General features: G+C 39.5%; 1 protein-coding gene across 2 annotated transcripts in view; it reads left to right on the forward strand.

Annotated features, from left to right (window-relative positions):
* Positions 1–21,925, forward strand: part of PCBD2 (pterin-4 alpha-carbinolamine dehydratase 2) — a 50,070-nt gene extending 28,145 nt beyond the window's left edge. The window contains exons 3-4 of one of the 2 annotated variants that reach the window (XM_073878512.1): positions 20,339–20,434; positions 21,676–21,925. In XM_073878512.1, the coding sequence (XP_073734613.1) occupies positions 20,339–20,434; positions 21,676–21,771 (192 nt within the window). In that variant the 3' untranslated portion in view covers positions 21,772–21,925. The remainder of the gene's footprint in view (positions 1–20,338; positions 20,435–21,675) is intronic. The other variant, XM_025860839.2, reaches the window with a different exon arrangement.
* The last annotated feature ends 394 nt before the right edge of the window (positions 21,926–22,319 follow it).

Raw genomic sequence — 22,319 nt, forward strand, 5'->3', positions numbered from 1 at the left:
AACCGCTTTGCCTCTGTAATACGATGTGGCTCTCAGTGGCTCCCTAAGCTTTACCGGTGATTTTCCCCGTTGAGTGGCATCACCCTTTTGCAAAGCCCCCACCCTTTGGAGCAGAGACGGTCACGTGGTGGTTTTGTGTGTTGGGTGGGGCAGTTGGGGAGCACGGGGCTGGAGTTTGGATTGGCGTTTGGCTAATGGAAATGAACCTCTGACTTAATTTTGTGCTAGTAGAGGCTGGGGGGCTGGTGCTGGGGTGGTGCTGGGCAGGGGGAAGGGATAGAGTTAGTTAGCAGGTTGTGAAGTTAGGAATGCTTGAATGCTGTCTGAAATTCAAGCATTAGGTTTAGAAAGTTTAATTACTTTTAATATGTATATTTAGAATGCTATTAAAGGAATTTATTACCAGGGTTTAAATTATCGCATTAAAACCCAAACCATTTCCCATTTGCTTTGATGGAACCAAACTTACTCATTACTCATAAACTTACAAGTGGCAACAGAAAGGTGCTGCATCAAAAAAAAAAAAATCTGTTTACCTCTAATTTTTTAAGCTTTCCAATGAAGTAGGGCCTATCTATACTTGTAAAAGACAAAAGGCTTTACTTAAGGGAATGTAAATACTAGTTATATTAATTAATGTAACCTTTGTCTTCTCCATTGTCAGTTGTGAGCAGATTTTTCTTAAGTTAAATCCTTTTTTTTTTTTTAATAGAGGGAGTGGGGAGGGAAGAGGGAGAGCGAGGGAGGCTCGATGCCCAGTGTGGAGCCCAACGCGGGGCTCGCTCTCACAGCCCTGAGCTGAAATCAAGAGTCGGCCATGCAGGGGCACCTGGTGGCTTGGTCGGTTGGGCCGTCTGTCTTCAGTTCAGGTCGTGATCCCAGGATCGAGCCCCGTGTCAGGCTCCCTGCTCTGGGGGGAGCATGCTTCTCCCTCTGCTGCTCCCCCTGCTTGTGCGCTCTCTCTCTCTCTCTCTCTCTCTCTCTCTCTCTCTCTTTCTCTCTTTCTGTCTAATGAATAAATAAAAAAATCTTAAAAAAAAAAAGAGTCGGACGCGCAACTGACTGAGCCTCCCAGGTGTCTCAAGTTAAATCCATTCTTAAAGTGTTTTTAGTCTTTAAAAAACCACCATATTTGAAATATACCTGACCGTATTTACTGTTTAAAGGACATATATTTAAAGAAAGTGCTGAATAGTATTGCATTTCAAGAGAAAACACCAACCTAGAACCTTCTCTGTCATTGGTCACTATTGCTCTGCATTCTTAGAAGGTGGTATACAAACAGACAGTGGCCAGACAGGATTTCTAACTTTATTATAAGCTTATGTTAATACAGTCATTGATTTTCTTCTATTCAATTTTTTTTTTCTGAGATTGTGGAATTTTTAGAACTTTATATCCGTAACCCATTATGCCCATGTAATGTGTGTGGGTCATCTGCTGAGTCAGAGGAATTTTCATCATCTTTGAACGGGGTTTTAGCTGAAATCTGAGGCAGTCAGGAGAAAGAGTAATGCGGAGTGCCTCACCTCAGTCTGTGCCAAAAAGCAGAGACTGCTAAAATCCTGTGCCGCATCCACCACGTGTAGACCCGATCTCCAGGTCCAAAACCTTCACTGCATCAAAGGAAGGCAATAGATGAAACACATAAGAAGGTTCACAAGTGTTCTTTCTGGAAAGGTTGGGGCAGATAATTGTGACTTGGGGTCTACTCTCCCAATATACGAAACTGAAAGATAAATTGGATACTTAACTACCTTAAAGTTTTACTAGATCTTGTAAAAACACTTCTAAGGTCCCAAGTAGGTCATTTATGCCAGACAAAGAACTCTAGATTCTTCCCTAAGTAACATGAAAAAAGCAAACCCTCACTTCTTAAATGCTGGCTTAGGAGACCCCAATTCTTTGCTCTGAGAAGAATCTTTTTTTTTTTTTTTTTTTTTTTTTAATCATCAGGGAACATAGCACTTATTACCTCTGTATTCTGGTTGTCACATCACCCAGTGGGAGGAACCCTGCCATCCTTGGTCTGCCCCCTTCCTGCCATGGTGGGGAAGCCAAGGCTGGGAGGGAGGAGTATCCAAGGTGAGAGTGCCAGGCTTGTACCTCAAGCACACGTTTCCCTTCTCAGTTTCTGGACTTTCTGTATCACAGGACGATTCAGGCACTTTTCCATAACATTCTGCATGGGCTCAGAAGGATTTAAAGTTAAAGCAGAACATCTCTTTTGTAAAGAAAATGAATTCCAACTAAAAATTGCAAGGCATGCTTTTCTGAGCCTTGGGGATTTGGGCCAGGTAACTCTGCTGGTCTCATGAAACATGGCTCTCGGGATGGTACACGTCTTTCAGAACTACCCTGAATTTACTTCTCACCTCTTGCCCACTCTCCATATTCACAGCTCAGCATATTTTTTTTTGTATTTGGATTTGTAACTGCTTATAATTCTCAAGTTTTCAATGAAGAATACATCTCCGAACACCAGGGCAGGCATGTGGCCCCAAGTTTACCCTTGGTGTGTGAGTGAGCAAGATTAGGCTGACCCAGAGAGTAATGGAGACTTTGACCTCATTATGATGGTCTACCAGTATCATAATTTTGAAAGCCTAAGACGCAGATCATTTGAGATCTGTACTCTTTTCTCTAAGCACTAAAAACAGAAATACGTGACAGCAGTTACGTATGCTGATGCCTCCGCCTTTCCACAGCCCATCAGCGAGTGGACCTCTCCTGAACTAATAGGGGAGCTGAGGCGGGAGGTTGGATGGCACACCCCAGGCACGTGCGTGGCTGGAAGAAATATTTGAGGATAAGAACTTGGGTCCCAGAGAAGTTCTGGGGATCTTTCCACAGTGCACACTCCCTGCCTATTGGAGGATTTGGTGATATCGTCCCTGTTGTTTCAAGTTTGGTGGGTGGAGTGTTTGTTTTTACAGGTTCAGTTGTCATGGTTTTGGTACAGTACCTGAGCTAATTGGTTACTTTAATAGGTGCTCAGCTAAAGAGGACTTTATCATGTTATCTAATGTTGTCACTGGGTGTTGAAAAAAGGATTTAAAGAAAGACTTCTCATTCATTCCATAGACCTCAAATTATACAGTTGCTCTTCTAGTTTTGCCCCTAGAACTCCATAATATATTGGTAGAGAATTCAAAGAGTCTTAATGTTCAGAAGGCCTGGCTTAAAAAAACCTATTTGGAATCTATGTCTCTCTCCTATATGCTTGAACCATGTGCCTGAAATAGTTTCTCAAAGAGATTACCCATTCTTTCTGAGATTGTATGGCTTCTAAAAACAAGTAAAGAAGACGATGGAAGTAAGTGAAAAATGAGTAGGTTGTTTTAATGTTACAAGGAAGTTCAGAGTACACAGTATCTTGACAGTTGAGGGGGAAAGGGCACAGGAAAAAAATTTATAATAGTTTTTCCTTTTTCTAATGTTTTTGTTTAATTTTTCTCTTGTAGTTAAACTTTGAAAATAAAAAGTACAGGAAGCTTATTTTTGCTATAATTAGCTTTTAGGTAGAGGAGAGAAATGGAAAAAGCATAACCTGACATCAGGGATTTGTCCTAAACATACACATGAAGGCTTTGGAGTTGGATGTACTTGGATTTGAATCCCAGCCTCACCTTTTGTGAGATGTGTGACTCTGGGCATGTGACTTATTTTCTTGGAGCCTCAGTACTCTCCTCTATAAAACAGGAACGATCAACCTGCTATAATTATTAGCTACTATTCTTTTTAATTCAGCATTACTGTATGTGTGAAGGCACTGTGCTATGTGATTGGTACACATCACCTCCTTGCATCCAAATGGAGTCTTAACCCAGCCAGGTCATGTAGCTTGCTCAAGGTTTGGTACAGAGCCCAGGTTTTAGATTCCTAGACAAATACTCTTTCCATCCATTGTAGCGCTTCTCATATAGTAGATTGTTTTTATTTTATTTTATTCATTTTAATTTTTAAAAAAGATTTTATTTATTTATTTGTCAGAGAGAGAGAATGCACAAGTACGGGAAGTGGCAGGCCTCTAGAGGGAGAAGCAGGCTCCCCGCTGAGCAGGGAGCCAGATTCAGGACTTGATCCCAGGACCCCGGGATCATGACCTGAGCCGAGGGCAGATGCTTAAACGACGGAGCCACCGAGGCATCCCTAGTAGATTGTTTTTAAATCTTCTATTCCTCTAAAAATCAAATAAAATTGTGAATAAATTAACCAAGTTTATCCATTCCCCTGTTGATGGACATTTAGATTCTTGGCACTGCTCATTATTACTGTCAGTTCTATAACAAGTATCCTTGTATCTCCTTGTGTACAGATGTGAGAGTTTCCTTAGGGTAGAGATCTAAAAATGTAATTGCTGGGATAACTCTGTGGTATACAAATTAATAAAAAAATGAAGGTACAGGATTGTGAGAAGTCAGGGCTTGGGGACAGTCACATTGTAGCTCATTGACAGGGCTCTGCATCATCAGAGAACCCTATCTGTGCATGAGGCTGGGGAAACCCATAGTGACCTAAATCCTCATGACTTCAGAGCAACATGAGCTGATTTTGAAGTGGTTTGGGAAGTGTGGGGAGATGTACATACAGTGCAAATATAATGAAAACAAGAATAAGCAAGTGGGCTTTTAGTCCAAGGTGTGAGTGCTCTTGGGCAAAAGACCCACTTTTTACCAGAACTCACTGTTGATAGCGCTAACTTATGATGTCACCAGTCATATTGCAGGTTTATCATCTGTCATCTTAAATTTTTACAAATATGCAGTGTTAAATTCAAACCCAAGTTACTGAATGTCTGTTGTCTGAAAAAGGATACTTTCTGTTTGATTTCACAAAGTATATTTTCCATTTAATTTCACAAATCAGAGGGCTCCAGGTTGTGACACAAATGTATCTCCTTGCCGTGTCCAGTCCCCCATTCCCGATCCCCATGTGGGGATTCATCTCCATGAAAAACGTTGCTGGTAAGGTTGGCTCAGGTTCTGAGCATTCTGGGACTGGTGGAACTGGGTTAGGATGTTGCAGTGTCCGCTGCAGTGGAGCTGGGGTGACGAATGCACGTGCCTCATGTCTGCTAACCCATCTCATCCTGTTGTATTTTAATCATCTCCCTGCTTTCAGTGGAGGAATCCTATTGTACCCTGGTCTTGATAGGCAGAGATAATTATATATATTTGCCTGGGTAAGCAAATTGATAAACTTGCAATAAAGTGTATCAGACCATTTCTTTGGCAGGGCTGACAAGAACAGCTTGTGAAGCAGAGCTGTTTCCAATGGAGCATGAGAAGCTTTGAAAATTCTCAGTAACAGCAGAGAGCAGTATTTGAAACCATCCTTAAACAATTGTTTGTTTTCCTCTTCCCCAACCAAGTTTATAAAAATTTGGTCAGACAGGCGTTTTGTTTTGTTTTAAAATATTTTCAGTGAATTGTTATCTGCCGAATGCACATGTGTTCCTGCACTTTTTCTTTCAGGATTGAAACTCTAAACCCTTCCCTTAAGTCCCCCTGAAAACCTCGCTCTGCCCAGTGAGGTTTGCGTATGTGAGAAGGGTTGAAGAGATTTGGACCCTGGAGAAACCTCACAATCTGAAATTTGCACCAGAAATGGCTGTGGTCAGTGCCGTGGGGGTTCTTTGTCTTTCTCTTCCACTGAGATTCCTCACCCCAAAAAGACATTGGTTAATTTGGGCAGTTTCAGTTTAGTTAATCAGATCATGAGTGCCTGTGAACATAGCGAGAGGCATGATTGAAGCGTTTTTTAAAAATTTGGCTCATAGTAAGCCCCATAATTTGTTTGAAAGAATTACCTCTTCAGTGACATTAAAAACACACACACACACACACACACACACACACACACACACACAAACCCCAAAGATTGTGGTTTATAACACCACACCTGGTCCAGATTGTACTGGATGAGTCCATATTTGCTTCGCTGTAAATGATTTTGAGGGTGGAATTCCTGGGTTGTTTTCTGTCTTGTAAGCCCTTGACATTGTACTGGTACCTGTGTGCGCACAAACCTCCCGACATGGGAAAGGCCAGCTCAGCCTCCCACTGAAATGCAGGTTGGCTGCATTTATTCTGCATGTTCCTAGAATGAGGAAATGATATGACAATAAACAGAAATGCCCTTGCTGAAGAGAGAAGGGAAGCTGGTGTTTATCTGGTCAGGTGGTTTAGATTAGCCATGATGCGGCTCTGTATTATGTTACTTTAAATCATTGTGTCCCAACAGGACATAAATTATGAAGATTGTTACAGTATGTTTCATCCTATGTAAGATCAACAAATTGGAATAATTTTTTTATAGGAAAATCACAGTGCTTTTGGCAAGGCTATCGAAGCCTTTAATTTGACTTGAGTATTTCTAAAATATTATTGCCTAATATATAAAGTATGATTTGCATAAGGTATGAAATAATAAACTTTTAAAAACAAAAGGGAAGAATTTCTCTTTAGGAATTGCATCTGATGGTAGAGCACTCCCACTCCATCAGTATCTCTGTTTTCTTTGTCCCAGGGTTTTAGAGCCAGTTGCATTCTCTTCCTCTGGTGGGGATTGCAAGCGATCTGTGCAGGGCTTGGTACAGAGATGGAGCTTCACTGTGTGCTGCCTGCAAGCCCTCAGCCCTCACGTGCACAGAGAAGGTCGCAGCTCTGTGCTGGAACTGAGTGGGAGCCTGCTCTCTGGAGGGAAAACAAACTTGCCCATATAGATGCATCCAGGAAAACAAACTGTTGTTTTTGTTTTGTTTTGTTTTGTTTTTTTCTCCTCTCAGGATATTATGAATGATTAAAGAAAACAAAAACAAAAAAAAACCCAAACCCAAAAAACCCAACTTGATCAACAGCTGAAGCTAAGGTAATTTATATAGGAGTATGGCAGAAAGAATTGACCTGAGTAAGCATTTGTTCTTTGAAATGTTTCTTCTGTTCATTACTGTTTCCTGAATTATTCGCCTTACTCGTGAGTTTTTATCACAGACACTTAAATTTTTTCATTTGCGTCCAGGATGCAACTAAGTTCCTTTGGCCACACGGAGTAAATTTTCTAGATTAAAAAAATGACATAAAATTACTTTGTGTAGGATTCTAGCAGATTGGGACCTTTTCAGTGTTCTACATTAGCGTGTTTTCTGTGCAAAGTGCTCTGCGTGTTTTCATGAGATCTCCTTGCACAGTGAAGTTAAGTAGTAGAGCCTCTGATTTCCGGGGACTAGGAGAGGTGAGCGAGGTTTAGGATTTGCTCAAGGCCATAGAATGAGACAGAGCTGGGATTAGAACCTTTCAGGATGAGATGACACCATCCACCAGACCTTCTGAGTCTTTTGATACCAAAAGCAGGGTAAGTGCTAAGTCTGTTTTACTCTCTGTGTGTCTCCAGCCCGGAGATTTTTCTTTAATTCTTTAGTAATAGGGTTTAAAACACAGAAAGGAAAAAGTCCCTAGTTTCAGTCTGTTAAACGTAGAAAGGTCTCTCCTTAAGCCTCTTCATAACAGGTTGAGGATAAATTCTGAATATATTTGTGGTTTGCTTTAGCTCAGTGTCTGAAGACTCTGACAGGTTCAGGGACCTTTCCAAGTTCACAACCTATGGGTGCACTTTGAAACAAATAAATACAGATGACTTAAGAGATGGTCTCTTTCCTCACTGGGCTGCTTCTGCATTGGCACTGTTTTCTGAGAAGGGGGTCTGGCAGGCTGTTGGCTTGCAGTGATGCATTGCAGCCGTCTGTCACTGGAGGTCCTCTGCTGAATTATCAGGATGTCTGATCGGGCTGGAATATTTTTGGGTGATGTATTTTTCTTATAGAAAATATTGGCAAATGTTGCCAAAACTCTACTGAAAATCTCTTAAAAGGAAGATCGATCCCATTTAGAAATAAGTAAAGACTATGAATTTGTTGCTGTTGTGACAGACCTTTTTTACATTCACATATTTTGTGATGCGAAGTGAGACAAGACTCTGTTTTACAAAATGTGTACTGCTTGTGGAAAATGTTTTTTTTGTAGTTAGGCCAAATTAGGTATTGTTTTGTTTCTTTAGAATATTTTTTTGAGTGCCCTCTCTCCCCACCCCATGCTGGGGGAGTGGGTGTTCTTTCTGCTCTGAGCCCTTGTTCTCTTCCTTCAATCCTTTTGGTTATTGTTGGAGCATCTTGTCTTGCAGTTTAATTTAAAATACTCCAATTGGAGCAGAAGCTTTTTTCCTTCTCTCTGTCTTTTTAAACTTAGGTACGATAATAGGGCGGAACAATTTCATGTCAGATATATACTGGAGTCACAGTGTAAATACTAGTAGTTGCATCTCTTAAAAGGAGCCAGCTGATTATAAAGAAGAAAAGGTTGGGGGCACCTGGGTGACTCAGTTGGTTAAGCGACTGCCTTCAGCTCAGGTCATGATCCTGGATTCCCGGGATCGAGTCCCGCATCGGGCTCCCTGCTCAGCGGGGAGTCTGCCTCTCCCTCTGACCCTCCCCCCTCTCATGCTCTCTCTCTCTCATTCTCTCTCTCAAATAAATAAAAATCTTTTTTTAAAAAAAAGAAAAGGTTGGGAGTTAGACTGCCATTTTGCCTATTATTTGATTTCTAAAAATGTATTTGGCCAGATATTCCATATATCTTGGTGGTTTGGATGCATAAAGTTGAAGCCTAAGGGTATTTTTCTGTATAAGTGTGAATTTTTATAAATTTTATAATGATGACAATGCCAAGGAGCATAAATTCTCATTCTTTAAGAATTTAATTCATAAGTTCTAACTTGCTAAAGCAAAACAAAAAACTTTGGGAGTCTTTGCCATACCTCTCACCTCTGGAGACTCCTGAAAGCTAACAAGCAGGGATTATCAGCTGATTGGGAAAGACAGCCTCCAACGGGATTTCCCAAGCAGCTGGCTGGCGGTCAGGAACAGCCTCAGGGAAGAGGGAGGCATCAGAAGCCACTTGAGGTTAGGGGACTCCGAGTAAATGGCTTCCCTGGTGGATTTCTGTTGGAATGATTCTGAAACCCGTGTTTCACTCAGCTTTAGAGGGAAACGATGGAGAGGAAACTGGTGAAACGTGCTGAATCCAAGAGAGCAAAACTGAAGGATCGTGAGAAATGTTAGAAGGAGCTCATCAGATGGAGCTGTTGGTATGCCCCATAGTAGCTGCTGATGATATGGGGAAATGTAATTTAAACTCACGTGCAGAGGAATTCGGAAATGAGTCATGTCTTTTCAGGGAGAAGTTTTTCTCAGCTTGTGACCATCTTGTCGACAGTGCTTCTTGGGCACACATCAGATATGTGATATCTGTCTAGTTATAGGACTTTTCCTAACCATGGAACAGAAATAATGGGCTCTTAGGTAAAATTGTGGGCAGAGGTGTTGATGTTGGTTCAACTCTGCTGCCTGGAGGAGAGCGGATACTAGTAGACCTCTGTCAAAGAGTAGTCTTCCTGGGAATTCAGGAGGAATTTACTAATGTAATTATAAATCCTCGTTCTGCAAAAGGAATCCGTTTTGCCCCTTGCTTCATTTAACAGTATATGTTGAAGGTAGTACCGTGTAATTAGCTAAAAGCTATCTTATTTTTCCATATGGCTGTTTGGGATATTACGGTAATTGCTAAAAATGGTGACTTAAGAGCTTCTTTTTTGTAAGGCTCTGGAATGTTATGGTCCTGTGAGCACAGCTTTTGAAGGCAATGTGTTGAAGTGAGCGTGCTACCTCACAGGTAGTGTACTACCACCAGCTGAAGGGGCGCTAATTTAGCCTAGGGCACAGTAGAACCAGCTGCTTGCTTAGTACCTTGTGGGCATTGTCTAAAGTGCCTTGGGGAAGCCAGTTTTAAGATCAGGGCTGGATATTCTTGGCCTGAGTTATCGGGGATGTTGCACTCTGCAGTGGATCAAGTAGAAGGCAGGTAGATGAGTGGCCTGTCCCCAGACACACATACTGGACTGCCTAGGGGGTGATCCTCAGGTAAGGTCTTTAGTCTGGCTCTTCAGGGATGCATGAGTCACCTGCTGGGCTTAGATGCTCACCGTCCAATTGCCATTTCACTGGAAATCTTTCTGTGAGGATACCCACGTAGAGAAACAGTTTTAAGTATGTTTCTGATTTTCTTGTCCTTGCTAGGGTGAATTTCTTTGGTCTTGAATGGTTCTTCTGCTAGTTTTGGAAAGGAATTCTTCCTCTCCAGGCCTTAGGCACTGTAGAATTAAAGTGTTGGTGATAATAATAATCACTAGCTTTAACTGAGCTCCTGACGGAATGCCTGGCACGTACCCCATTTTTACATTTTTACATAATAGGAAACTCAGAATCATTTCACATGTTGTGATCTCTCTGAGATCAGATAGCTAGTGAATAGCAGCGCTAGGATATTTCAATCTCTGTCTCTCACCCTAACGTTTCTGCAGTTGACCAGTGTGCTCGAAACACAAGTTACAATTTGGAGGAAAAAAAGCACGGATCAAATACATCTTTGGTTGGGTCTGTTCCTCACAGTTCTCATGTTGCTAGTCGAGAGTATTCCTCTGTTGCTGGCAAATTAGTATCCAGTGTTCCCTGTGCGGTGGCTAGAACAGTTAACCATGTTTTCCACGGGAGAGTCATGGTGAGTCATGTAATATTCTGGGGCAAAGAACGCCTTTCCTTGGTGCACCAAGCGGTATTTGTGTGATCGATCAGTCACCAACACCATGGGAAGGTCCTGTCCTATGACATGTGCGTGCTTGGCAATGATCTTGCCGTGCATTTTGCTTAATAATTTTCATTATTTTTAATTAAAGTTGAAGAAGTGCAGACTCTAGCTGAAATTAAGGTAGGTTGTATTGCCGGAATCTGGTAATTACTTTAATTGATCACAAGATAGTTTCCTTGATCACCAATTAGACTAAATTGCTGATCATGTTTCAAGACGTGAAGAAATGCCCAAACTGATTTATGTAATAGTGTTTTCATTTCTAATCAAACGTAAATATCATTTCCTTCCATAGCAATTGTGTTTTATAAAAGAAGAGTTATAGGCCTACAAACATAAAGGTGATTCATAAACAATAGAGTTCTAATTCATTGAATTAGTAACGGAAGTATTTAGAGGCTTAATGGAGATTGTACTGGGGAAATTACTTTGGAGTCGCTGGTGCTCGTTTTCTTAGTGGGAGATATGTTCTTTTTTAGTGCATAATTAAAATAGTCTATAATCAAAATATAAAAGGCAGCAGATTTAAAGAACTTATATCAAAGAGAATTGCTCTGAGTAATGAAAGATTCGTATTGTAAATATGTGCTAGAAGTCTTTAGAACTTTAATAAATCGTACATGGTATTTGGACTGAAGCTGCATTTTAAATTCAGGGTGCTGTTAAACATTTCACAGATTGATACGGGGTTTTGTTTTGGTTTCGTGCATCTGATAGTCTTTCATATTTTCATGGAATAAAATGAAACAAAAGGAACTTTAAGAAAAATTAAAGTTCCCTAGGAATACTTGATTTGGGGTTCATGGAAAAATCTTTTAATTGCTGATGGTTTGGAGATTTCCAAATGACAAACTTCATTGACCCCATTTACCATGATTGTAATGCTTACATTCCTTAACATGGCAGAGTGACTTAAAAAGTCATACTTCATCATGCATTCATTGACTTGTTCATAAAATGTTTGTAATTTGCAATAGAGGAAAGGCTGAAACTATTATCAGCCATTATATGTTATTTGTTGGCCATATGTTTGTTTGAAATGGCCGTGGCTCAACAGAACATGGCTCATAGACAAACTATGCTCTAAATTGGCACTAAAAACCCACCTAAACAGGTAGGCATATGTTAAGAAGTTAACATGAGCCAAAATATTTTAATATGAACCAGGTTATATACATTGCAGTATCTCAGCTCCCTTTAGAGTGAAATCTTCATTTGCATGGCATCTTAATTTTTTTCCCCAAACTATTTTTTAAAAGTAGAACAGGTATTTATGTGGCACAGATTCAAGGCACCAAAGAGTATAGTAAGTCTTTTGTGGTCCCTAATCCCCAGCCACCCAGTTTCCCCTCTCCACCCACTGTCTTTCACGGTTACCAATCTCTTCTGCGTGGTTGTGGAGATATTAACGCATGTAGTTTCCTCTCCTTTTGTACAATTCACAGACTATTGTTATGCATTTGTTTTTCATTTAGTAATATATCTTGGAGGTTTTTCCATGTAAGCAGATAGTTTCTTCATTCTTCTTAATGGCTACATAGTATTCCTTTGTGTAAATGGACCATCCTGTATTTGATCAGTTCCCTACTGATGGACCTTTTGGCTTTTTCAGATCTGTGGCTCTTACAAGCTGTGCTGCAGTGACCATTTTTCTAACGATTTTTTAATTTTAGAGGGAGACCATGAGGGAGAGCCAGGGGGAGGAGCAGAGGGAGAGGGAGAGGCAGAGAATCCCAGGTAGACTCTGTGCTGAGTGTGGAGCCCCACATGGGGCTCGACCTCATGACCTCAAGATCACTACTGGAGCCAAAACCAAGAGTTGGAGGCTCAACTGACTGTGCCACCATGGCGCCCCTGCAGTGACAAGTCTTGTAATTTATGCATAAATGTGCTTGCAGGACTAATTTCTAGAAGTGAGATTATTTAGCTGAAAGGCACAGGCATTTTTTTTTGGTAAGAGTTTATTTCTTTATTTCAGAGAGAGAGAGAGAGAGAGAGAGAGAGAGAGAGCACGAGCCAGGGAGGGGCAGAGGGAGAAGCAGACTCCCCACCGAGCAAGGAGCCAACACAGGGCTCAATCCCAGGACCCTGAGATCATGAGCTGAGCCGAAGGCAGACGCTTATCCAACTGAGCCACCAAGGCGCCCCTGGCACAGGCATTTTTAATTTTGATGGATATTGTCAAATTCTCTTCCAGAGTGTTGACGTATCAGGTAATGTTCACCAGCAGTGTGTGAGTGCCTTTTCTCCTGCATCCTCATCAACAGAGTATTATCAGACTTTTTGATCTTTATCAAACTGATAGGTTTAACTTAGTTTCCCACCCCCTATAGCTTTACTGAGATATAATTGATGTAAAAGTTAGTATTAATTTGTGCTTCTCTTATCATGTATGAGTCTTAGCAGTTTTAGTGTTTAAGAACCATTTGCTTCCATTTGTTACCTGTTATGTCCTTTGCCCATTTAAAAAAATTGGGTGGTTGGGCGCCTGGGTGGCTCAGTTGGTTAAGCGACTGCCTTCGGCTCAGGTCATGATCCTGGAGTCCCGGGATCGAGTCCCACATCGGGCTCCCTGCTCAGCGGGGAGTCTGCTTCTCCCTCTGACCCTCTTCCCTCTCATGCTCTCTCTCTCTCATTCTCTCTCTCTCAAATAAATAAATAACATCTTAAAAAAAAATTAAAAAAAAATAAAAAAATTGGGTGGTTGATCTTTTTCTTATTAATTTTTTAATATTTTTTATATGCCAAGTTCTTTATATGCCAAAGGTTCTTTATATGCCAAGGAAATATGTACTGCAAATCCAGCTTGTTGTTTGTCTTTTAGTTTTATTTGTTGGTTTTTATTGCCATAGAGAGAAAAATTTTAATATAGTAAGATCTACCCATTATTTCATAGTGGTTTCAAGTCTTCTGCGTATAGAATTCACATATTTCTTGCCAAGTTTACTAGTTAATTTTTGGTGCCACTTTAGATGGAATCTTTTCTTCCAATATATTTTCTAATTAGTTATTGTTTGTATAAAAGACTTTTTTGGGGGGAGGGTTATTCTTGACTTTAATGGGAATCGTCTAGTAGTATTCTTTTAAGAATAATACTACCTTTTGGACTGAGAATATATTCTATTTAAAGAGGGGTCCAACTTGGGTTCTTCCTAACTGCTGCTTTTATGAACAAACAGTGATGATTATCCATGTAGCCAATTTTGGTATGTATATTTTGATGCTGTGGTTACATGCTCCTATTTTACCCTCCAAATATAAAGCAATTTTTGTACTCATTACTTGTTATAAATAAAGGAAACAGTTGATAACCACAAAAAAGAGAGGCCCATATATTCTTATTTTATTAAGAGTTTTAATACCTAAGAAATACTGAATTTATCAAATATCTTTTCAGAATTTATGGAAGTCATTACATGATTTTTCTCTTGATTTACTGATATGGTGAGTTATATCAATATATGCCTTATATTAAACATTCCTTGCATTCTTAAAATGAATCCCATTTGCTCATGGTGCTTTGCTCTTTTAGTGTTTTGGTAGGTTTTGTTTATTAAGATTTCACTTAATATGAAATCAGCCTATACTTTCATTGTTACATGCTATCTTTGTGGGAACTTGGAGAGTGTTATGGTAGTTTAAATAATTTGGAAATGTCCCTCTTTTTCTGTGCTCTGGAGCAGTTTAATTAGTATTAGAGTTAACTCTGCCTTCAAGGTTTTGTAGAATTTCTCTGTGAAATGACTAGGAACTGTTTACTTTTTGGTGTCAGTCCTGTTTATATGTTTTTCTCTTCTGGGGTCAGTTTTGATAAATTTTTTGGATAATTTTTATTAGAGAACTATTTTACCTATAAAATAGTTGAAATTTATTTATATAAATACTTGCATTTATTTAAAAATTTTTTTTATGTTTTGAAATTTCCTTTATCTGTAGTTACTTCACTATTCTCATTTCCTGTTTTGTTTATCTGTACTTTTTCTCCCTGTCTTTTGTCTTTAAATGAAGTAACCAATTTTCTATTACATAATTGTTTCAGCTTTTGGATTTATCAGTTCTGCCATTTTTTTCTTTCCTGTGCATTTACATCTGCTGTTCTCTTTATATTCATTCTTGTTCTCCTCCCTAAGTTTATTTTTATTTACTTATTTTCTTTCACATTCTTTTTTCTTTTTTTAAAGATTTTATTTATTTATTTGACAGAGAGAGACACAGCAAGAGAGGGAACACAAGCAGGGGGAGTGGGAGAGGGAGAAGCAGGCTTCCCGCGGAGCAGGGAGCCCGATGCGGGGCTCGATCCCAGGACCCTGGGATCATGACCTGAGCCGAAGGCAGATGCTTAACGACTGAGCCACCCAGGTGCCCCTTCTTTCATGTTCTTAATTGAAGTATTTAAGGGTGTTTATTCTGATTATTGCTTTACATGTGTCCTGTATGTAGTACATACATGATTAATTTCTATTCAGTTTCGGTTTTGATTTCTTCTGTGAATCAAGACTTTAAAAGAAGGATTTAAAAACATTTCCAGGTAGTACTTTATTTTTGCTACTTTTGCCTTCTCGTTTTGTTTTTAACTTTAACCGAGAATGTTGTCAGCATTATTTCTACTTTTTGGAATTGATTGAGATCTTTGTGGGACAATATGTGTTCAGTTTCTGTGAATGGTGAGTAGACACTTTAAAAGATATATTCTCATTGTTTAGAGTTTAAAGTATATTAATTAGATCTACCTTTTAAATGATGTGTTTAAGTAGTCCATATCCTTGATTTTGTGTGGTTACTGTACCATGGGTTAAGAAATGGAAATTAAAGTTTCCACTATGGACGTTTCTGTTGGTCTTGTATTTCCTGTCATTTCTGCCTCATTGATTTTGAGGCTGTGTTACTTGTAGTATAGGTACTCAAAATTATTCAATCTTCATTATGGACATACGTTTATAAGTTAAGTTTTTTTTTTTTTTACATTTGCCTGTGTCCTTTTATTTCCAACAGTTGAGTTTTGCTTTGTGATCCATGTAAAGCTTCCTCTTCTTTTTTTTTCTTTAAAGTTTTATTTATTTAAGTAATCTCCACACCCAAGATGGGGCTCGAACTCTCAACCCTGAGATCAAGAGTTGCATGCTCTACCAACTGGGCCAGCCAGGCGCCCCAAGTTTTCTCTTCTTTTAATTGGTTGGATTATGGCTCTTTACATTTATTGATTGGAAAGATGTTTGGTCTTGTAAAACATGACAGAACCAATATACTTTTTTTCCTCCCTTAATTTGAATTATGACATGGATTGTGTTTTATTTTTTTTTTAGATTTTTAAAATTTATTCACTTAGAGAGAGAGGACACGAGCAGGGGGAGGTGGAGGGGCAGAGGGAGAGGCAGAGTACCCACTAAGCAGGGGGCCCCGATAAGGGGCTCGATCCCAGGACCCTGGGATCGTGACCTGAGCTGACTGAATCACCCAGGTGCCCTGGATTGTGTTTTGTTTGCTTCACTTTACTTGTGCTTTCCTTGAACCTAATTGTGAATGTTTCTATTATTATTTTTGTTCTTCTTGTGGATACTGTTATACCTATAATTTTACATAGCAAACTTAATCCTCTGTTTCTTTAGATAGCATTTCTTTAGATAGTAGTCTCTCCACTAAGCAATATCAAAATTAAACTTCTACTTTCTCTTACTTTCCCTACACCATGCAGTTTTGTTACATTTTATTTTTTGTTTCTAGTGCTTAGTTTTATGCTTCTGATCTTGCAGCTTTTAGAATTTTTAAACTTTCATCTACCTTCCCCATTTCTCCTCCTTTTCTTCCACATCTTTTAATAGTTTATAATATTTACATTCCATTCTGTGACTACAATCCCCAAAATTGTTTTAAATTTATTCCTAGACGTGAGCGAATTAGTTGCTCACTGCTGATAACTTTTATATTGTTTCTCCATCCTTCTCTAGTTACTTGTATTTCATCCTTTAATAAAAGTTTCCTCAGAAAGGGTGAAGGGGAGTTATTCCCTGAGTTAACGTCTTTTAAAAATTAGGTCTCTTGTATTAATTTGGAACAACAGTTTAGCTGGGTATAAAATTCTTTGCCTTTTGATTTCCTAAAGCCTTTATAGGCATTGCTCCTCTGACTTCTTTTGTTCAATGCTGGTAGGTGGAAGTTTGAAGTCAGCCAGATTATTTTCATCCTTACAGGCGAATTGATCTTTTTGGCTAGATGCCAAAGGATTTTTTAATCTTCAAATTCATTAACTTCATTAGGATGTCTAGAAATGGTTGAATTCTTCCAATCTATAAATTTAAATATTTTATTTCTGGAAAAATTTTTTGAATTACATCTCTCATTTCTTTCTGTGTTTGTTTGTTTGTTGTTGTCTTATTCACAAAAGTTATCTGTTAGATCTCCTTTGTGTTCCGTACTTATTTTCTACACTTGATCTTAGCCAAAAGGCCGAGAAGCAATATGTACTTATTTTCTAATTGTTACAAATTCTTGCTGACTTCTACTTCATTTTGTCCATTTTCTTAGTCCTGTCCTCTCAGCTCCTCACTGTATTGTTAGTGGTGTGCATTCTGCCTCACACTCTGCAGTTTTCATTGATGGAATAGTTTTAGAAAGCCTGGACTCTTACCTAGCTCAAGGCCTGTAGGCTCCAACTGGCATCCTGGGAAAAACTAGCTAGGGCTGTAAAAAAGAAATCTTAGAAGGAAGGGACAGATGCTTTTCACCATCTGCCCATTTTGCTGTTCAGTCATATTCCTTTTTTATTAAAGCCAGATAATCAAAGTTCCCTTTTGAGGTTTGGTTTTTTTCCTCTCCTGTCCACTCATTTCACTTCCTTGCAGAAATCCTTTTACTTTAATTTGAATGTGTATTGTTGTGAATGTTTTTAATTTGTGGATTTAAAAATAAATATTTTGGGGATTATTTGGTTCTGTTATATGGAAAAAGGATTATGAAATTGTCTCCTTGCTCCCAGGGCAGGAGCAAGTGTTCCTTCCCTTGGGAAGAATTAGGAGTAGATCCTGTGTAAATGGTTTATCAAGCTTATGATATTTTATTAAATGCAAATATTAGGTGACAGTTGAAGGGAAATATGTAAAGCTAAGGAATACATAAGTTTGGAGGATCTTTGGAAGTGTCCTTTGTTTTTCTTTTTATACTGTATGCAGATATGATAGAAGGTTTTTTTTTTTTAAGATTTTATTTATTTGAGAGAGAGAGTGGGTACACAAGTAGGCAGAGTGGGAGGCAGAGGGAGAGGAGAGGTAGGCTTGAGAGCAGAGAGCCCATGTGGGGCTTGATCCCGGTACCCTGGGATCATGACCTGAGCAGAAGGCAGACGTTTAACCGACTGAGGCATCCAGGCGCCCCAGGGTTTTTCTTTGATCAATGTAACTCTTAGAATGTGGGTGTTCTCTCTCTCTATGTAGGCTCCACGCCCAGTGTGGAGCCCATTGCAGGGCTCGAACTCAGGACCGAAAGATTGAGACCTGAGCTGAGATCAAGAGTTGGATGCTTAATCGACTGAGCCACCCAGGCACTCCAAGGGGTGTTTTCTTTTAAGCTGTGTCTGTGATAGAGTAGATTTTGCTACCATGCTGATAGCATGCTGGTAATCAAAGATTTGAGGAGTACTTCTGACTGTGTTCAAATCATCCCCTTGATCCACTTGGTTCTTGGGAAATAGTAAGGGATGCTAAGCATCACTTTGGACCTTTAAGATAGCATAGTTCAAAGAAATTGTGGCCACAGGGCTTAAGAACTTGGGTAGGGACTGACTTTGCCCACCTAATATCTTGTCAGATTGTGTTTTCCTTGGGCAGTGCGCATCAGGTTGTTACCCTGTAGTATGTGATCTGTTTGTCTGGTGTGTGGGTTTGAGTCTCCGTTTACGGCATGTGGAATAGGAAAGCACCATTCTTCTGGGAGACAGCTACTGGGATCTTAGATTTTTAAGGCTGTGGGAGGGCTTTTCACCTATTTTACATTCTGTGAGGGTCATACGTGGTCTCGCCAGAGTGATGTGTGGTAGTGGTGTCGGCCATTACTGACCTCTTATCCAGTGCCAAGTGCTGTGCTAAGTGAAATCCCCTATCTCATTTTTTATTAGGATGACTCCATGAACTTTTTATTATTATCCTCAGTTTACTGATCAGATAACTGAGGCTCACATGACAGGTTGTATGTTGGGAATTTGAATTCAGGCCTCCCTGGCTCAAAAGCCTATGCCCGTAATGACTATATTACTATTTCTCAGGGATTGTGATTAACTTTTTTGGTAGTCTAAAATAGACTAAGATATTCTCATTATACATTGTTTAATGCAGTTTAACTCTGAATAATTAAAAGACTTTCACATTTGACACAATCTAGAGAATCAGATTATGAGATGAGAAGAGGAAGGGGAGAATGAATATTGTTTTCCACTGATAATTCCATACATGGTTAAATGGATTTTGCTTGAATGTTCTTCCTTTTCCTGACAGGGAAAAACCTTCAGGCCTTTAATTAAAGACCAAAATGGGAGTTTTTATCCTGAATAAAATCATTCTGACATACTAACCATTATGAATAACATAGAATGATTTAAAATGGCATCTTCCCTACTTCCCCCTCTTAACTTGGAAATGTGCTCTAATTTGGTGATCCAAAAAACATAGCTCAACTACCATCACATCGGTTTTTCTGGATAGGGGTAATGAAATTAAATATTTATTTATATGGCTACAATGGGTACTGCCCTGTGAATTCCACTGTAAATTTGTAGTTAATGTACCATTACCTTAGAGTCTTACCAAGTATTTCTGTCTTCTGGACACATTAGAGACAAACTCTCCTATTGTTTGCAATTACCTTCATAAAAATTGTAAAGCAAGCAAAAGAAAAAAAGCTTTTCATCCTCTCAGGACAAGTTTGCCTCTGCTTAGCAAAATTAGGTTTGCACTTTCCCTATGGAATGAAGACCGAGCCCTACAGGTCTGCACTTATGCATGTGTCTGAGTCCGCCACCCCCTGCCCTGGGGAGGAGTGCTTTCTGTTCCACGTGGCTTTGCTGGGCAATAGCAAGGAGACCCAGAGCAGGCAACCCAGACTTCCCTGTTTCACTCTATATGTCAAAAAAAAGTCTTTTATCCCCTCCTGTCCTGTCTGGGAGCTAGGATGGGGAAGTCGTTCAGTAAGATATTTTCCCATAGTCTTGGGATTGATGACTTAGTTAGCACCCCAGCGACCAAACACAAAAGGGGTGGTGATGCAAGAAAAGTAGCCCCTAAGATTTGGGGCCAGGTAGTGAGATCCAGGGCACTTGGTTGGAGGGAAATTACTCTTGTGTTATTTTGGCGAGTCTTGTCCTGAGGACAGTTAAACAGTCCAGACAGGTCACTGGGTGAGACCAATTTCCTGGTTTGTTTATTTGAGCCTGATTGTTTTTCACCATTGAGCAGCAGGTCATGGTCCTGCTACACTGTTATTACCCCAGCTCTGTGGAGAGCAATCCTTTTCATATTTGATTTCTCCAGGTTTCCCTAAGGATCCTAGCCTTGTCTTTATCTGGCTGGATTATTCTGGTCTCTCTCTCTCTCTCTCTCCCCCCACTGCCCCCCAGGTCCGGAGTAGAGGGCAATGCCACTAATCAGTTTCAGTTTCATCTTATGCAGGCATTTGGCTTTATGTCCCGAGTCGCCCTGCAAGCAGAGAAGATGAATCATCACCCGGAATGGTTCAATGTGTACAACAAGGTAACTAAATTGCCTTATTTGGGGATCACCTTAGCTATGGAGTTTAAGAAACTCCGTTCTTCCTTGTTATCCTGTGCAGGGATGTGTCAAGTGTCATTGTGCTTAGGAAAGCATTCTCTTATTCTTTCACTGAGGATCCCTGGGTATTACTGCAAATTAGTAACAAATTTTCCAATTCGCTCAAGACAGCAGTGACCAAACTCTTTATTTTCATGCTTGTCTGTTTATGTGAGCTAGTTGGGCCAAATTAAGCTGCTGAATTAAACCTGAAAATGAGCCATGCAGATAAATTTTAAACCCTCCTAAGATAAATTTTTGAAAGTAATGGTAGCAAATAAGAGAGAGATGGCCTTATTTAACTTACTGAAATAATTATGCTCAAGAACTGTGCTTTAAAAATAACTGTTTTTTAAATTCTACATTCTAAGTGGGAACTGGCCTTCTTAAGACAAAGAGCAGGCTAAAAAGATTTTAAGTAGTTTTTAAGGGGACTCAGTAAGAAGAATCATGGTCTCCTCCCCCACCCCAAATGTCCTTGCCTTTATGGTCATGCCATTTGAAATATCATCTAGATTTCTATGTGATTCTGTTTTTAAAAATTCTCTTTGAAAAAAGAGAACATTTCCTGATGTACTTGTGATTTATTGGAATAATTCAGAATATGCAGGTACCATGATAAACTTTTCCTTCCTACTTGCCTCTCTTTGTCCATAATTTTGCTTGTACTTTTTAATTGATTTTTCAAGAAGCCACAGTCTGTTCTTCCACCCCACCCCACCCGTCCCACTTCCCTAATTTGGAAATGGGCTTTTCTGAACGTAGTTGCTAAGATATTATATTTGATAGCTTGGTCTTTCTCAGTGGCCTGAAAATAGTCGTGTAATTAAAGTAATGGGAGTTAAAATGGACCCTTAGTCTCTCTTGGGCTCTCTCTCTCTCTTTCTCTCTTTTTTTTTTTTGAGAGACAAGATTTCAGATTCTGGCAGCTGAATTGCCCTTCACATGAGAGGACCTTTTTATCCCTGGGCGGCTGCTGGGCCCAGCTCGAAGCAGACTGTGCCCCCAGAGTTTATTCAGTTTTGGAAATGCTGTGCTTATTCATAATGTAGTATTTTGTAAATCATTTAATCTCCCCAATTGTGAAATGTGAACGTTGAAAAATAGATTGATTTCCAAACCACCCAAGATGAGAACCATGAATTGCAGCTCCAGGTTTGAAAAACTGCTTCTGTGTTTCTTAGGTGCAGATAACCCTAACGTCACATGACTGTGGTGGACTGACCAAGAGAGATGTGAAACTGGCCAAGTTTATTGAAAAAGCAGCTGCTTCTGTGTGATTGCTTCCAAAATGCATGTCAAACCTGATGCACATCTTGCCATCATGTATGTGGAAGGCAGTTCACATGAACAAATTCAGTTGTCAATTTAAGCTCCCCTTTTGAACAGTCTTTTATACAATTAGTACTTAATTACAAAATGATTTAAACTTGAGCCTGAGGATTTTTCATTATTTCTAATGAAAAAAAATTCCTTCTGTATTTTTTTTTTTACATAAAGTAAACCAACTCAGGGAATTATATTAATAATATTCAAAGAGAGAAATAGCATTCTTAAAGCCCAGAAATTGAGATGGGGGAGTTTGCACACATTTTATAACCCAGAAATTCAAGTGATGATGGTGACTTTACCAATCAGTGCACTGTGTTGGAGAATAATTAGAAGGTAGAAGAAGAATGGTGAACTCTGTAGGTAAATGGTTTTAACCATCTATAACAATTCTTACGATGCTGAAGTTGATTTGGACTGTAGCTGCTATTTTAGCTAAGTAGTTAGATTATAAAAGTCACAGAAAATGGGTAAGCTGTCTTGTTTTATCCTTTTCAGG

This window comes from Callorhinus ursinus, unplaced genomic scaffold (assembly GCF_003265705.2).
Source record: "Callorhinus ursinus isolate GAN/ISIS: 27379988/994484 unplaced genomic scaffold, GSC_fseal_2.0 scaffold30, whole genome shotgun sequence".
NCBI lineage: Eukaryota > Metazoa > Chordata > Mammalia > Carnivora > Otariidae > Callorhinus > Callorhinus ursinus.